At 41.0% G+C, this 18,409-nt stretch overlaps 1 protein-coding gene across 1 annotated transcript in view; it reads left to right on the forward strand.

Annotated features, from left to right (window-relative positions):
- The first annotated feature begins 8,204 nt into the window (after window positions 1-8,204).
- SEC63 (SEC63 homolog, protein translocation regulator) overlaps window positions 8,205-18,409 on the forward strand; it is a 72,999-nt gene continuing 62,794 nt past the window's right edge. The window contains exon 1 of the mRNA XM_065911307.1: window positions 8,205-8,458. Coding sequence (XP_065767379.1) covers window positions 8,335-8,458 — 124 coding nt within the window. The 5' untranslated portion in view covers window positions 8,205-8,334. The remainder of the gene's footprint in view (window positions 8,459-18,409) is intronic.

Below are 18,409 nucleotides of genomic sequence, written 5' to 3' on the forward strand. Positions count from 1 at the left end.
GAAGTAGGGAGTGAACAGGATGTGAAATATAGGAGCCAGCAGAGAGAGGTATGTTAAAGGCTTTTAGGGGACGTAACTATTGATATTGAAAAGTGAAAACTATATGGTGGGTAAAGGAAGAAAGAAAAAATAGTAGAAATGGTGACATAGTTCACCCTCTTGTATTCTGTAGGCCCATACTTAAACTATGCTAGTTAGAATCATTTATTTTTCTCTTTTTTTTAAGGTGTCCAATGGAGATTGCACTGTCTCCCACTTATGAAGTCCTTTAACAAAGCTCATTAAATGGTAATATTGCTAACGTGTTGCCTGTAACCTGGAAGCTGGACTTAAAAGTATTTTCCCATCTCTGTGATTCCCATTCACAGCCAGACTGGACTTCATGGGATTCTCCAAATGTAGTCTGAACTGATTCCACCTGGATTTTCTCCTCCAATTCCTATTTCAGTTTCAAGGCCTAGTTCAATTGCCAACTCTTCTTTGAAGCCTTCTGATTCTCTCTGCCAAAAGAAAGAACTCTTTACTATGAACTTGGAAATAATTTTATTTGTATATTTCTTAAAGCATTTATCAATTCCTTTCTCTGGTTTTTGTTACTTATTGGAAAACTATGTCCTTTTCATTAGACTGTAGACAAGTTTCCAGAGGTGAGAGACCCACCCTGTCTCACCTAGCTGCTACAGAGTAGTCCTTGTTGTTGGCTCCAACTAGAGAAGCCCACACACACACAGCAACAAAGGCCCAGTGAAGCCCCTACAAAATGTTAAAAAACACACAACATTCCTGTGCTCTCCACATTGGCTAATGGTATATGTGAGCTCAATAAACTTTTTTTAATTGGGGGAAAATTGCTTTACAATGTTGCGGTAGTTTCTGCCATACAGCAACCCAAATCAGCCACTCAGTGAATGTTAAATGTTGAATGACTGAATGATATCACTGGGTGATGAATTCATGTAGTTTACAGTCACTTCTGTGTATAACTATTAGCACTTCCAGGAATACTTCTTCCACCTCCACCCCTGGGGCAAACTTACTTAGCATTGCAACATAAAAGAGTGATACATCTTGATTCATGTTATGAATATATTCCATTTGGCCTGGTACCTGAAGTATATAGGTAATGGAGGGGAAATATTGTTTGAAATGTTCAGAGTCAGAGACCACTCTGTGGAAAATTCTTCCACTCATGAGATTTTCAAATTGTAAGCAAAGGATTTGGCTGTCATTGGAGCCTTGTCAAAAAGGAAAAATCTCTCTTCAGTTCAGTTCAGTTCAGTCCCTCAGTTATGTCCAATTCTTTGTGACCCCATGAACTGCAGCACGATAGGCTTCCCTGTCCATCACCAACTCCTGGAGATTGTTCAAACTCATATGCATCAAGTTGGTGATGCCATCCAACCATCTTATGCTCTGTCACCCCCTTCTCCTCCTGCCGTCAATCTTTCCCAGCATCACAGTCTTTTCCAAGGAGTCAGTCCTTTGCATCAGGTGGCCAAAATATTGGAGCTTCAGCTTCAACATCAGTCCTTCTATTTAATAGTCAGGGCTGATTTCATTTAGGATGGACTGGTTGGATCTCCTTGCAGTCCAAGGGACTCTCAAGAGTCTTCTCCAACACCACAGTTCAAAAGCATCAATTCTTTGGCGCTCAGCTTTCTTTATGGTCCAACTCTCACATCCATACATGACTCCTGGAAAAACCATAGCTTTGACTAGATGGACTTTTATTGGCAATGTGATGTCTCTGCTTTTTAATATGCTGTCTAGGTTAGTCATAGCTTTTCTTCCAAGGAGCAAGTGTCTTTTAATTTCATGGCTGCAGTCACCATCTGCAGTGATTCTGGAGCCCAAGAAAATAAAGTCTGTCACTGTTTCCATTGTTTCCCCATCTATTTGCCATGAAATGATGGGACCAGATGCCATGATCTTCCTTTTTTGAATGTTGAGTTTTAAGCCAGTTTTTTCACTCTTCTCTTTCACTTTTATCAGGAAGCTGTTTCGTTCCTCTTTGCTTTCTGCCATTAGGGTGGTGTCATCCACATATCTGAGGTTATTGATATTTCTCCCTGCATCTTGATTTCAGCTTGTGCTTTATCCAACCTGGCATTTCACATGACGTACTCTGCATATAAGTTAAATAAACAAGGTGAAACTATACAGCCTTGATGTACTTCTTTTCCAATTTTGAACCAGTCCACTGTTTCATGTCCAGTTTTAACAGTTGCTTCTTCACCTGCATACAGATTTCTCAGGAGGTAGGTAAGGTGGTCTGGTATTCCCATCTCTTTAAGAATTTCCCACAGTTTCTCTCTTAGTAGAAATATATACAATATGTAGCTTATACTATTGAAAATGAGTCATATTTTAAAAAATTCTGGTGAAAATCCTGCAAAAGTAGAATTTATCAGTACTCATTTGTAGAACACAAACCTATAGCAATTATAATTATTACAAATCATAGCTATTTTTAGTAGACTTTATTTTTTTAGAGCAGATTTAAGTTCACAGCAAAATAGAGTGGAAGGTACAGAGATTTCTCATGTATTTCCTACTTTCCTCCCCACTCCACCCCCATGCTCTCATGCAAAGCCTCCTCAACATCCCTCACTAGAGCAGTACATTTGTTACACCTAATGAACCTACCTTGATACATCATCGTCATCAAAGTCCATAGTAAATACGAACTTTCTGAGCTAGTGGTAAAGAACCCGCCTGCCAATGTAGGAGACGAAAGAGATGCAGGTTTGATCCCTGTGTAAGGAAGATCCCCTGGAGGAGGAAATGGCAACCCACTCCAGTATTCTTGCCTGGAGAATCCCAAGGACAGAGAAGCCTGGAAAGCTACAGAGCATAGGGTAGCAAAGAATCGGACATGACTGAAGAGACTTAGCATATTTATAATAATAATTTTGCATATTTTCTTAATTAAGGCTTTCCAATTTTACAAACTTCAGGACCCACAAATATTTGCTTTTCAACAAGGTGATTAATGTTTCCTTTTAGGTTCTAGTCTCTATTGAGAATTTTTCTTCTTATGCAAATATACAACCTTGAAATTGCCTGAAGGGATCTCTCCTGTTTATTTCTGGCCATTCTTCCAAATTATATTTCAATCTGGGTAGGAAATTTCATTAAGTGCTATTTTAAGGCTTACAGTGAGATGTCAATTCTTTTTTTTTCCATTAAGTAATTTAGATATGTTGGTAATGCATACAATTAATTCATAAAGGAATACCCTAAATTTATTGATACATCGTTGACAACTGGCTTTAGTGCAATAAATTATCCGCTTTGTAATCATAAAAGTAGTAGGGATAGAATAAGAACAATATTGACAAGTCCAACAAACTCATGAAAAGAGAGGAGCCAAAATGCAGACCTGCTCCCAACACTAAAGAATGCCACAGCCTTCAATTCCTTTCTTAACATTGTTTTCATGCTTTCAGAGTGGAGCATCAGTTCAGTTCTGTTCAGTTGCTCAGTCGTGTCTGACTCTTTGCGACCCCATGGACTGCATCACGCTGGGCCTCCCTGTCCATCACCCACTCCTGGAGTTTACTCAGACTCATGTCCATTGAGTTGGTGATGCCATCCAACCATCTCATCCTCTGTCGTCCCCTTCTCCTCTTGCCTTCAATCTTTCCCAGCATCAGGGTCTTTCCAACGAGTCAGTTCTTCACATCAGGTGGCCAAAATATTGGAGCTTCAGCTTCAGCATCAGTCCTTCCAATGAATATTCAGGACTGATCTCCTTTAGGATGGACTGGTTTGATCTCCTTGCAGTTCAAGGGACTTCCAAGAGTCTTCTCCAACACCGTGGTTCAAAAGCATCAATTCTTCAGTGCTCAGCTTTCTTTATAGTACAACTCTCACTTCCATACATGACTATTGGAAAAACCATAGCCTTGCCTAGACAGACCTTTGTTGTCAAAGTAATGTTTCTGCTTTTTAATATTCTGTCTAGGTTGGTCATAACTTTTCTTCCGAAGAGCAAGCGTCTTAATTTCATGGCTGCAGTCACCATCTGCAGTGATTTTGGAGTCCCCCAAAATAAAGTCTCTCACTGTTTCCCCATCTATTTGCCATGAAGTGATGGGATCAGATGCCATGATCTTAGTTTTCTGAATGTTGAGTTTTAAGCCACCTTTTTCACTCTCCTCTTACATGTTCATCAAGAGGCTTTTTTAGTTCTTCTTCACTTTCTGCCATAAGGGTGGTGTTATCTGCATATCTGAGGTTATTGATATTTCTCCCAGCAGTCTTGATTCCAGCTTATGCTTCATCCAGTCCAGCATTTCTCATGATGTACTCTGCTTATAAGTCAAATAAGCAGGGTGACAATATACAGCCTTGACATACTCCTTTCCCAATTTGGAACCAGTCCATTGTTCCATGTCCAGTTCTAACCATTGCTTCCTGACCTGCACACAGATTTCTCAGGAGGCACGTTGGGTGGTCTGATATTCCCATCTCTTGAAGAATTTTCCACAGTTTGTTGTGATCCACACAGTCAAAGGCTTTGGTGCAGTCAATAAAGTCAATAAAGAGTGGAGCAGAACCCAGTTCTAATGTCTTTTCAATTCATACTTCCCTTCACATTCTCTCCAAGTGTAAGACTGAGGTTTCATTGCACCATAAGGGCCTTGGGAAACTATGAAATGAAAGGATTGCAATGGGTTAGTGTGTTTTAACTTGTCAAAGCTCCAGCATGTGGGTCATGCTTTAAAATTTCAACTGGAATAATGCTGAGGAAGCTTTTTGTAAATAATGTGCTGTACAGGGACTTCGCCGGTGGTCCTGTGGCTAAGATGCTGTGCTTCCAATGCAGGGGCCCAGGTTCCATCCCTGGTTAGGGAACTCGATCCTACAGGTGGCAACTAACGATCCCTCATGCGGCAACATCCCTCATGCGGCAACGCGGAGAAGGCACTGGCAACCCACTCCAGTACTCTTGCCTGGAAAATCCCATGGACGGAGGAGCCTGGTATCTGCAGTCCATGGGGTCGCTAAGAGTTGGATACGACTGAGCAACTTAACTTTCCCTTTTCACTGTCATGCATTGGAGAAGGAAATGGCAACCCACTTCAGGGTTCTTGCCTGGAGAATCCCAGGAACGGAGGAGCCTGGTGGGCTGCCGTCTATGGGGTCGCACAGAGTCGGACACGACTGAAGCAATTTAGCAGCAGCAGCAGCAGCATGCTGCAATGGAGATCAAAGATCCCACTTCTGCGACTAAGACCAGCACAGCCAAACACATAAATATATTTTTTAAAGTATCATACAAATGTTACTTTGTTGATGTTACTGTTGTCATCATGATGGGGATAACTTTTCACCTCTGTGAGACCAAATAACATCTTTCAATTTATATTAGAAGAGATTCAGCTGTTAATGGGGAAAATTCTGACTGAAACCAAGTAATGAGGTATAATGTTAAAGAAGATTTGCTAAGCTTTGATAGTGAAGATTATCCTAGAGTGGAGAAGGGGGAAAAGACTGGAAATAATTGCATGTATCTTCTTATTAATTTGGTTCTTTCTAGTCTCTTTGAGGCTAATTACATTAAGCAGAAAATGAAATCATGTTGACTACGGCTATACAAATGTATTTTGGTATGTATAAATGTAAGTTAACACCAGTAGTTACAAGCATGAATGAATGAAAGTTTCACTCTAAAGAAAAAGCAAATTATTAGGAGGAACCAAAGAACAGCCAGGTTTTTTACATTTGAGAGGAAATATCTACCTAGCAATTAAAATGAATTGGTGAAAATTCTCATTTACAGAATAAATTTACATATAGAGAAAACTTTAAAAATGTCTTTTAACATGTCCTATAGACTAAAGAAAATGTATTTGTAACTCTAGTTCAACCATATTCAGTGGTATTATATATTTCATTTAAAAGATACCTTGAAAGAAATAATTGTTTAAAAACAATTTAAAAAATTAGAGTCAGAAAATTGTTCTTAAAGGTATGATTCAGATTTGCCTTGGAGAATATTTGGGTGACCTGAGTTCATCTATGATGAATAACATTAAGTTCTAAGACAAAGTGAATTTATACCTTTGAAAATAGAAGATACATTTTCAAATCTTTAATCTTTTAATTTAGTAAAAAAAATTCATATTTTAGATTGGTCTAGAGTTTAGCAAATAAATGTGATTTGTTCAAAATTTTGTTTCATGGTTCAGTTCTGTTCAAACCACTCATATGCATGACCCAAAGCTGCAGTGAAAAGATTACTCCTGCAGAAAAAAACATCAGAAGAGGAACATCATGAATAATTTATATTGACACAAGGTGATAAAACTGACGTATTATCTTTATACAAATGCTGAGTAAAACCTATAATCAGAGTAATAAAAAACAACCAGTTCAGCAGTATTAAAACCTGGGAAAACTTAATTACAAATTCAAGACAAACAAGAGAAACTTTAGGATCCTACCCACTGCAGTTGAGCCAATTTTATGACAAATTTGTTTCTGAAGCAAGGCAAATTGCTTTGGGCATATCAGCGTTTGGTGGTCACAGTACTGTGCTGACTTCATAGTCCAATTCTCTTCCCCTCACTTTTGTTCTACTTCTTCCCCTCAAATACAGTCTTTGAAAACTTTACACAGAAAAAAGGGAGGATGGGAATACAGAGTATTGATTTTTTGAAATTTTTCATTTCAAAATGGGTAGGTAGGACATTTGAAAGGGAAGAGAGAATGCATGTGCATATAGTCTGTTATGAAGGAAGTCATCCCGGATTATGATAAATACCATCTTTGAGGACATGAAATAGAAGATGGTAAGTGACCAGATTTCTCTTCTACCAATGTAAGGTATATTGAAAGGAACCTAGTGAATAGACTATATAACCTTAAAGTGAGTTTTGAAAATACACTGTCATATTTATCACATTGTTTTCCGATTTTTACTATAACTGCCTTTAATCTTCACAAAAGCTCTGTGAGGTGAGTCGGGTGGACCTTTCATTTTGGTCCCCGGAGGGGAGATGGAGATGTTGGGCTAGGCCCCCGTCAGGACTGCCCCGGGAACACCGGCTCGTTCGCAGATCAGGGCACTAGCCCTCTCGGCTCCCAGTTTGGCTGACACCAGCTTCTGGGATCTGACAGCCGGCGAACAAAGAGGCTGCAGAGGGCGTCTGCTTCCCCAGCGGTCCCTCCTCCTAGCGCGGATTCCTGCCCACGCTCTGCGCTGGAGTGCCAGTTGCTCTCAGAGAAATGCGACGGTCGGCGACGAGTTGGTAGTCAGGGGCTCTGGCTTTGTGGCGTCAGCGTGATCTGAGTTTGAACCCCCAGACCTTATCTTACTGTGTTTGACTGTAGGCAATCTCTCTGAGCCTCATTTTCCTTCATCTGAAGAGTCGGCACGCTTTGATTTATTCCAAGGGGTTCGCCCACCATAATTTATAGCAATAAAGGTGTGTCGAAGAAAATGCTATGAATATTTTAGCTCTGGGATAGGTCGGTCACCGTCTCTACCAGCGTGGGAAATCTCCATCTGCAAAATGGGCGCAACGTAGATTGCGGTCTTTTAAGCGCTAACAAGGCTTTGCAAAAGGCCCCTAACAAACCCTTCACCGTCTCTCCCCGCAGCTCCCGCTTTGTCCCCACGCCGCCCTATCCTGAGAGACCCTAGTTTCCCAACTGGAAGAGCCGATCCGGAACTTAAAGAAACATTCTTACAAACCAGGGAAGTAGAAAAGAGAGAGTGCAGGACAGGGTGACGTAAGGATGGAAGACGGGAGGCAAGGAAGACCCAGCTCTGCTTCGAATGGGTGTGACCCCGGTCGCAGGCAGATGAACCCCCCGCGCCCACTGCTCGGCCGGGAAGCCTTGGCTCAGACCCAATAAACTGACCCTCGCGACCTGGAGTGGGACCCTGGGCCAGGAAACGGAAGTGGTGGTGGGGGGGGGGACGAGAAACTTTAGGGGTAGACGCGGGGCCTTAAGGGAGGGGCTACCAGAGCTCGAGGGGCGGAGCTGAGGCTAAGCGGGCAGGGCTAAGGGCGGGACCTCGCAGAGATCTTCGGCTGCGCGCGCCACGTCTCCTTCAGCGAGCTAGTGGGGGAGAAGCGAGGGGCGGGGGAGGGAAAAACCGAGCGGGGCGGGAGCTCTCTCTTCTCGCGAGAGCTGGAGACGGCAGCGGCAGTGGCGGCGGCGTGTCCCTGAGAGTAGCGTGGGGGGCGGGGAGGAGAGGCGGCGGCGGCGGCGGCGGCGTAGGAGCTACGCCACACGGGGCCGGGGAGCTGGGAGCTGGATTGCAGAGCGGGGTCGTGGCGGCGGCGGTGAGAAGAGGGAGGCGGAGGAGGGGGAGCCATGGCTGGGCAGCAGTTCCAGTACGATGACAGCGGGAACACCTTCTTCTACTTCCTCACCTCCTTCGTGGGGCTCATCGTGATTCCGGCCACATACTACCTCTGGCCCCGAGATCAGAATGCCGGTGAGTCCCGCCGGCCGCTGCCCGTGGAGCCGCGCAGGCCCCGCCGGCCCCTCCGGGCCGCGCCGCTTCGGCCCAGCCCAGCCCGCCGCACACGGTGTGATACCGCCCGCGCGGCGGGGCCTCGCGTCCAGGCGCCCGCCGCCCGCGGGGCCCGGGCTCGGTGGTGTTTCCCTGGGTGTCTCTCTGGGCTCCTCCCACCCCCTCATTGTCCTCCTCAGGAGTTTCGCTATGCACCCTCTCCCCTATTGTTCTGGACGCTCCTTGCTGCCGCGTCCTGCCCCTTTGTCTTCTCTGCCTCGGGTTTTATTGGTATTTTTCTTTATGGAGGGAGCAGGATGGGATCGCGAGGATGGGAAGGTGAGAGAAGAGTTGGCAAAGGAAGAAGACAAGCGTGCAGGCTCCACTCTGAGCCTCCAAGCCACGGTCCTCTTTCCCCCACACCCCCGTTTCCCTGTTGCAGCTGTCGTTACAGATGTTTCGGGCACCATCTAAGTTGGGTGGCATGTATAGGACTCCAGCTGAGCTCCCCAACCGCCCCCCCCCCCCATCTCCCCGGGCCTTTCCCTCTTTGCATTTTCATTTGTTCACTCACACTGTGCGGGTTGGAAGCAATGTTTTTCTCCTTAGCAAGTATTAGGCAGTTCTCTATTTCCTTATCTTTGGAGTTTCCTGTTTATGGCGGAAAAAGCGCAAGTATGAAGGGTTAAGTCTTGTAGGTAGTTCGGTTGTGAGGTGGTTTGTCCATTTTCTTTCATTTCTGAATTTTTTCACTTTGAACGACATCGGTTTAGAACACAGAATTAACTAGATTCTTGTCAAGGCATTTTATGTTTGGGTAATGTTTGGATTCCATTTGTTGCACTCTTGCTAGGACATATGGCAGGTGATATTCTTAAGACTGATAAAACTGCAAGGCCTTAATAGGTTGTTTATGGAGGTTGCCCATGGTGCGTTAACAGTAACAGGTAGGTTTTGAGTATGAACATTTAGGGAAGGTTTTTGTTTCTCAAGAGCTCTGGTAACTTGAGTAAATAGACTCTCAAGTTGGGTGTGTTGGGGGTCTACGTTATCTAGGTGATACACTGTACTTTGGGGACATTGTTACCCAGTGAAGCATTGAATCAGCCCAGATCTTATTATGCTTTAAGACTGATTCAGTGCTTTTGGGTGCTTACTGTTTCACAGGAAAATCAAATAAGCTCAAATGTTAAAATATCAAGTTGTATTATTCAAAATTACTGCTACAGACCCACACCCTTTTTTCAAAATGCTTGAGGACAGATATACCACAGAATTTTTCAGATTTTAGAAAGATAGTACCTGCCCTAACAGCCATTAAGGGTCTAAAACATCACTAATAATCAAGCAAATTATTCCAACAGCAGAATATGACTGGTTTTTAAGTGAGATGAATAAAGATTATAAATAGCCTCCTATCAGTACAAGTCACGAAATTATTTCCCTGCAAACATATGTAGGCATATGATGATTTTGAATTTCAGAGTTCTTATGGCAATCTTGACTTTTCAGGGGTATCTTCTACGTGAAAGCCTAAAAAGATTTTCTTTACCAGCAGTTATACAACCTTAAAGTTGAGTTTAATCTTTGTTTAGTATTTTTTTTTAAGATAACACTTTTAGGGGCTTTCAGTTTTTAGGTTGACGGTTGTTTCAGTGTTGCTCTTTTGGAATTGTTGGGCCCATGAGTCCATCAAGAAAGCATGGCGCCATTTTAGGTTTGCAATCTTGGATTTGAAAAACAGAAGTAGCTTGGTGTTTGCATTGGCATATTTGAGATGTTAATTGAAGTTACTCTGTTAACATTATCACTGGAATCCCTTTTCTGTTGTTGTTTAGTCCCTAAGTTGCTTCTGACTCTTTTGCGACCCCCATTGACTGTAGCCTGGCAGACTCCTCTGTCCATGGGATTTTGCAGGCAAGAATACTGGAATGAATTGCCATTTCCTTCTCCAGGGGATCATCCTGACCTAGGGATTGAACCTGTGTCTCCTGCATTGGCAGATGGATTCTTTACTGCTGAGCCACCTGGACAGCCCCATTTTGCCTTTACTTTTGTCTAATCTGTTGGGCTAAGTGCACTTATAATTGATACCCCTTTTAGTAGTTGACCGTCCTGTTTATCTTACTCTCTTGGTTGTTCGCAAATTGACTGAATAAGATGACTAAATACTTTTTCTGACCATTACGAAAAAAGTTGTGTTTGAAGTAATAGTATGGAGGGTTTGGATTTCCTTAGAATAGTGATTCTTAGCCCTGACTCCTTGTTAGAATCATTTGGGGGAACGTCTGAAAACACTGAAAACGTCTGACCCATCACCAGGTACTCTGATTTAATTGGTCTGGAGTGAGTGCTGTGTATTGGTTTTTTACAAGGTCCCTCTGTGATTGTAAATTGTAGCTAGGCTGAGTTGCTAAGGTAGGTAGTGTGGTCTTTAACTGAATTGTCATTTTGGGAGGTGGCATGTTTCTCTTGACATGGGCACTTTGATAAAAACAAAAAAGTCTCTAATGTCTTTGCCTTTTGGTTTTACCAAGCTAAGAAGCACTTAGAGTAAAATAGTGCTATAAACTAATGTAGTTGAAAGCAGAATATTTTTGTTAAAGTAACTTTAATAGGTTTACAGTGATATTTGACAAGAGAAAATTAATGCTGTAATTATTAGAAATTCAAATAATCCTGAGAGGACTTCTATTCTTTCCATAGGTTAAGGATTGTAGGTCATTTGAATTGAGATAAAATATATCATTACTTTTTCCCAAATTTGGGTTTTTTTTTTTTTTTTACTCCTTTTCAAAACTAGTTTTGAAACCTGGGTCTGCCAATTACTGTGTTATCTTAGGCAAGTGATTTAACTTCTTTGTGTTTTAGTGTACTCATTTGTGAAATAGAGACAGTAGTTATGTTCCATAGAATTAAATTAATAAAATAGGTATATGTAAAGTGTTTAGAACAGTGTCTGGCACATATTGGGGCTGTTTTTGCTGATTACTTGGACTTTCTGGAACAATTTGATTTGGTACACTCATGTACTCAGATTGTTTGAAAGGATTAATGAAACTTTTTTTAAAAGTTGCATTCCTTTATTCTTTGTTCCTTGCCTTTCAGATATGTACAAGTGATTTAGGCTCTCTGACTTGGGAATGTAAGAGTTCAATTTTAGTGCTTAGTAGTAAAGTGAAAAACTCGGAATTTGAAGTTAGAGGTTTTGGGTTCCTAAGTTTCAGCCTAGTCCCTGATTAGTTGTTTCTGAACTCTCATCTTCATTTTCTAGGGGTAGTAATAATAAACTGCCCTACCTACCAAGAAGTGATGATGAGAAGCAAAGAAGTAGATGCATATAAACATGTTTGCTTTAAAACTGAATGCACTGTAGAAATTTGTTCATTTTGCAAGTTATTTATAAAGCATAATGGGCTTCCCTGGTAGCTCATCAGTAAAGGTTCCACCTGCATTGCGGGAGACCTGGGTTTGATCCATGGGTTGGAAAGATCCCCTTGAGGAGGAATTTGCACCCTACTCCAGTAGTCTTGCCAGGAAAATCCCATGAATAGAGGGGCCTGGCGGGCTATAGTCTGTAGGGTTGCAAAGTCGACATGACGAGAGTGACTGAGCACACACACAGAGCATATAAGACTTTGTGCTAGAGGCTGCTTCTTGGTGATAGATCAGGTTTTTAAGGGCTTTTAGCTTTTTTCTTAATAAGTTACATACACTCAATGCAAAAAAGATCAAAGGAACAGAACAAAAATTGCTTGTAATTCTGTCACCCAAAAACAGTTAAAGTATTTTGGTGTGGGCATCTCCTTTGAGATGACTTTAGATCTAGTCCCTTTTCTCATCAGGGGAGATCCCACATCCCTTTCCAGTCTGAGACAGATGATTGTAATCCTCCTGTCAGGCGCTGCAGCTGTTCATTGAATGTTTACTAGCCTCAAGGATGGGAAGTGCTGAATGCACTCACTGTATCACTTTGAGTTAGACTCAAATGTTTTCCCAGTTTTATTAATGAGAAAATAGAGCCATAGAAGAGCTAACCAACTTGCTTAAAGCCATATTGCTACTAAGTGGAAGATTGGTTGTTGGACCCAAATTCATCTTATGCCAAAGCTTCTCTTGCTAGCCACTACGTTGTACTCCCTCTGTAATTAGTATAACACATTATAATAAGTATTAAAACGAGAAGTGGAAAACGCTATGTGCAAGGGAGTATATTTTATGAATGTTCATATTCCACTTAGAACATATAGTCTTCCTAAAATTTTATATGTTGAAAGGGGTATTAGAGATCTGAAAAGTTTGACTCATTTTAAAATCAAGTCATTGTCTTTGTGTTCTCTCCAGACAGAAAGGGTACCAGACATGAGCATAGACACGCTTGAGTTCCACACAGTAGAGGAAACCAGCTGAAAACTTGGCAGTACAAATTTAGGTTTTATAAATAAGGTGACAAACATTGGGATTAGTGAATGCATTACATAAATTGTTTTTATGTAAAGGTCATCTGGCATTCTTGCTTGATCTTGGAGAACCTGAAAGACAAAGATAGGTTTATTTTCATATCAAATACAACTTTCAGATGTTCATTCCCTTAATTATACTTTTTGTTCAGAAATTAAAAAGTCCAAACAAATGTATCCAGGCTTCCCAGATGGCTCAGTGGTAAAAGAATCTGCCTGCCAATGCAGGAGATGCAGGTTCAGTCCCTGCATGGGGAAGATGCCCTGGAAAAGGAAATGGTTACCCACTCCAGTGTTCTTGCCTGGAAAATCTGATGGACAGAGAAGCCTGGTGGGCTACAGTCCATGGGGTTGCAAAAGAGATGGACACTGCTCAGCAACTAAGCAACAGCAGCAACAAATGTATCCATATTGTACTTGGACTTCTTTGAAAAAAAGTTTCCTGTTACCAGACTTTGTTGATAGTAAATATACTTAAACCGTCTCACCATCACATTGTTTGTTTGAAAGGCATTATTGTTCATTTTCTTAAGAAGTGAAACTAAGTCTCCCTTGAGCCCAAGTTCCTCTGCAGAGTATGATTAACCTCTATCCAAAACTATTCCCTTCCTTGTCCTGCACCTATTCTTTTCAAGAGTGAAGAGTATCAAAGGAATGGGGGATTGAAACCAAGCAGGACCCTGCAGGACCCTCCCAGGTACAAAAGCCCCTTCATGTTCCCCATTTCTTGTTTGTAGAAAAAGACTTTAGTCTCCTGGGTCTTCCTTGAGTTCCATAGAGCAGGCATAGGTAGTTACTTTAGTAGGGAAGTGAGTGAATGCAGAAACAAAGGAAAAGCAGTTAAACAAGAAAAGTAATGACAGTAGTTCATGGGTAAAAAGAGTGCTAGTTCCTCCTCAAGGAATATGCAGAACAATCTGAAGGATCTCTTGGAGTTATTCTTAGGAACTAAGACCTGCATCCCTCAGGTGACATTGGAAGGTTGATGGTTGAGATCCCTGAAACCACTCTACCTTACCACCAGCCAATCAGAAGAAAGTCGTGCATCCTGCAACCCCGAAGCCCCCAGATGTTGCCTTTAAAAATGCTTGGAGTTTGGGTTGTGGAGTTTGGGTCTTTTGAGCATGAGCCACCCCTAGTCCTTGCTTGGCATCCACAATAAACACTGTAGTGTCCTTCACCACAACTAGCATCAGTAAATTGGCTTTGCTGGTAGGCAGGTGAACCCAAAGTTGGGTCTGGTAACATAAGGTGTTCTTAAATTTTGGAATTACATTTGTGTCAGTATGGATGAAGGAGTTTTCTCATGTGTATTCCAGATGTTTTTTGCTGTAGGTTTTTGCCTGTTTAGTTAAATCTAGTAGTTATTGATTGACCACTCACTGTTTACCTATATAAAAACAGCTGACAGTACAAAGAGGCATGCAGTGTAAATATAGTCTTTTGTTAAAGTTTATAACCCAGATGGGGTGGGAGAATTAGACAAATACAAATTATTATTAATATATCCAAAACACAACAAAGAAAATGTAGGAAAAGTGAAAACAAGTGCTATGGAAGTTAGCTGGATAAAGTATTTGCATCTAATTGGTGGTGGTGGTTGTCAGTATCTAGAGGTGAGGAAAGTCTCTTTAGAGGTAGGTTGATTTTGACTGGACCAATAAAGGATGAGGGCTTTCCTCAGCCACCTTTCCCTGGTGGCTCAGTGGTAGAGAACCCTCCTGCCAGTGCAAAAGACGCATGTTTGGATCCCTGCACTGGGAAGAACCTCTGGAGAAGGAAATGGCAACCTACTTCAATATTCTTGCCTGGGAAATCCCATGGACAGAGGAACCTGGTGGGCTACAGTCCGTGGGGTCACAAAACAAAAGAGATTTGTAGTTTTACTGTTTTAAGTGTACAGTTCAGCAGCATTGATTAGGTTCACAATGCAGTGCAACCATCACTACTGTTTCCAAAATTTTTCATCACCCTAAATAAACTGCCTAAATAAACAATAGCTACTTATTGTCCCTTTCCTTCGGCCCCTGGTAAACTCCATATATATAGACAAAACTATGTAAATTTGCCTGTTCTGGATAGTTCATGTAAGTGGAATCATACAGTATTTGCCTTTTCATGTTCAGCTTATTTCATTTAGCATAATTTTTCTAGATTTATCCATGTTGTAGCATATATCAGAACGTAATTCTTTTTATGGCTGAAGAATATTCTGTTGCAAGGATACATCCACATTTTAATTCACTCATCTATTGATGAACACGTAGGTTATTTCTATTCTTTGTCATGAGTAATGCTGCAGTGAACATTGTATACAGATCTGTGAGTCCTTATTTTCAGTTCTTTGGAGTATATTCCTACGGGTGGAAATCCAGTTGTCCAAGCAGTATTTATTGAAGAGACTGTTCATTTTTCACTGAATGAACACAATGTTTTCAAGAATCACTTGGCTGTAGATGTGAGGGTAGTATCTGTTTTTTCGTGGGATGATTTATTGAACATAGTTTACCAGTGAGGACCTCAGTATTAGAATACCTCTAGGCTGAGACCTTGACTTCTTTTCCATCTGTACCTCTTCCTTTGGTGATCTCACCCAGTCTCATGACTAGGTATCATCTATGTGACTCATAAAAATTATATTTCCCAGACTTACATTTCCAGTCTAGAACTCTTCTTGAACTCTCCACATTTCTCTTTGCGCATCTAATAGAGATCTTAATATGCGAAAAACCGATGTGATTTCTGTCCATTCTCCCAACCTTCCTGACCTATAGTCTTCTCCATTTCAGTTAATCATAACTGTTTCTTCAGCTGTTCTGGCCAGCAGTCTTGGAGCTTCTCTTGTTTATCTCTTTGTTTTATGTGCCGATTTCAGATGCTAGTGTGTCCTGTGGGCTCTGCTTTCAAATTACATCTAGTCTGACCATTTCTAATTGCCTTGCTACCAGCCCTGTCCTGCTTCATTGCCTGGATTACTGTTAGCCTCCAAGCTGGTATTGTTTCCACCCTTGCTCCTTGCAGTCTATTCTTGAAATAGAAGCGCAGTGATTCTCTTTTAACTGACGCTGGTGCATGTCACTCTTTGACTCAGAACCCTTTAAGGCTCTCCCATCTCAATCTCAGTAGAAGCTAAAGTCATAGAGTGGTCTATGAAATCCATCATGAACTTTTGGACTTCATTTTTTGTTTCTTTCTCTCTTGCTCCTTCCGTTCTAGACAGACCAGCTTCTCTGCTCTTCTTAGGGCACGAGAGGCATGCTTCTTTTGAACCTTTATGATTATTGCTTCCTGTGCCTGGAATACTTTTTCTGTAGGTAGCCTGTTGTGATCTTCCTCATCTCTATTATGGCCTTGCTCAAACGCCATCTTCTCAGTGTTGCCTTCTTTGAGCACCTTATTTAAAAGTAAGTTTCTTTCTGCCTGCAAAAAAGCTCTTTCCTTTTTCTGTTTTATTTCTCTTCACAGCACTTATCATCTTCTAATATACTATAAAGTTTATTTAATTTTTTTTTACTGATGTCTCCTGAACTGCAATGTATGGTCTGTGAGAGCTGGGACTTTTATATTGTTTTTTGATGTATCCTCAGTGTCCAGAGAGATCTGGGCACATAGTAGGTACTCACCAATATGTACTTAATAAAGGACATTTAATAATGTTTTCTAGATAAAGGAATTCTGTACATTCTTTACAAATTTATATAGTGCCTATTATATTCTTGGCAGCTGGAAAGGGGAGGGGTGATTATGTATAAGAAAACAATGTCTGCTTCCAGGAGTTGAGTGCAGAGTAATAAAAATTGACTTTATTACTGACTGCTGAAGGATGGTAGTGCTGTTCACACAAACTTCTGAAAAAGAATGTATAGTTCTACTTCTTTTTTTTTTTAGAAGAGAGCTATATAAATGTTAAAAACTTTAAATTTAGTAATTCCACCTCTAGGGCAGTGTTCTAAGGATATAGCTCTAAATACAGGACTAGAGAAAGATACTGTGATATTGTGACTTAAAAGAAATATGTTTTGGTCATCTGAATGACCAAATATGTACTTCTTATATACATTTATGTATAAGCTCCTCACCCTTTCTCCAAACCCTGCTCTATGCATCTCTTCTATTTGTCTGTTCCTGAGTTGTATCCTTTTTTTTTTTTAATTTAATTTTATTTTTTTATTTATTTAATTTTCTTGGCCAAGCCATGCACCTTGTGGGATCTTAGTTCCCTGACCAGGGATCGAACCCAGGCCCTTGCCAGTGAAAACCTGGGAGTCCTAACCACTGGACCACCAGGGAATTCCCTGAGTTGTATCCTTTTATAGTAAACTGGTAATACAGTAAGTAAAATATTTCTGTGTTCTGTGAGCTGCTTTAGCAAATTAAACCAAAGGAAGAGGTCGTTGGAACCCCCAGTCTATTATCTGGGCTAAAGACTGGCATCTAAAGTAGGGGGGCTTGGGTGTACAGTCTTGGGGACTGAATCCGCAACCCTACAGTCGGAGTAGATAGTGTCAGAGTTGAGTTGAATTCTTGGACACCTGGCTGGTGTTCCAGGAATTGCTCATTGGAGGTATGGAGACTTTCCCCACCCTCACTTTGGAAATAAGTCTCAAAGAACACCCTGTATGCCCATAATACCAAAAACTTAGAAACAGTTTATATGTCTAATTATATAGGATGGTAGGTATATTATGGTGTCTTAATTCATTTGACTATTAGTAGTCATTAAATATTGTTTAGAAGTTTCTAAACCTGGAGATATTTAGAAATTAAAAAATTAAAACTTTAGCTTTATGTGGTTGTATCTCTCCATTTGGACCTTGGTATATCATACAGTGCTTTCCTTAAATTAGCTTTTATATGTCCTATTTGTTCTGCTGTCTGAGAAACTCTCACTTGGGCATCTGCTGCACTGGGAATAGTAGTAGATGTCATGTTTACTGCTGAAAAGAGAGTTTTGAGGGTCCTTGAGAGTCCTGATTGAGGCAGCCCCATAGCCCTTCAATTAAGGGAAGCATATTGTCCCTAGAAATTAGTTGCTGGAATTACCTTGTTCACAGAGAAATCTTTCCTGAGTATGTACCATCCACCTTGCCAACTTTCCTTTCTTCCTGCTTCCCAGATGTTCTCCTAAAGAGGACTACAAAGGAAACGTATTAAAATGTTATTAGTGATTATTATCTGGGGGTTGGAATGGTGAATGTTTTCTTCCTTCTACTCTTATGTATATGCCGAATTTACTATATGGATTTATATTAATGTCTAAAATGTCTTATTTAAAGAATCTCTGGATAGATTGGCTATGATCTTGAGGAAGACATTTTCAGTACCTCTTATGTCTACAGGCCCTTTCAGCTCAGTGAATTGTTTTTACTTTGGGGTATGTAGTGTTTAAGGTTCCAGTGGGATGTACACCCTTGTGTTTTAAGTTGCTTTTTTTTTTAAAGCTATTATATCTTTAACAGTATTTGAGTTTCTC

This window comes from Muntiacus reevesi, chromosome 19 (assembly GCF_963930625.1).
Source record: "Muntiacus reevesi chromosome 19, mMunRee1.1, whole genome shotgun sequence".
NCBI lineage: Eukaryota > Metazoa > Chordata > Mammalia > Artiodactyla > Cervidae > Muntiacus > Muntiacus reevesi.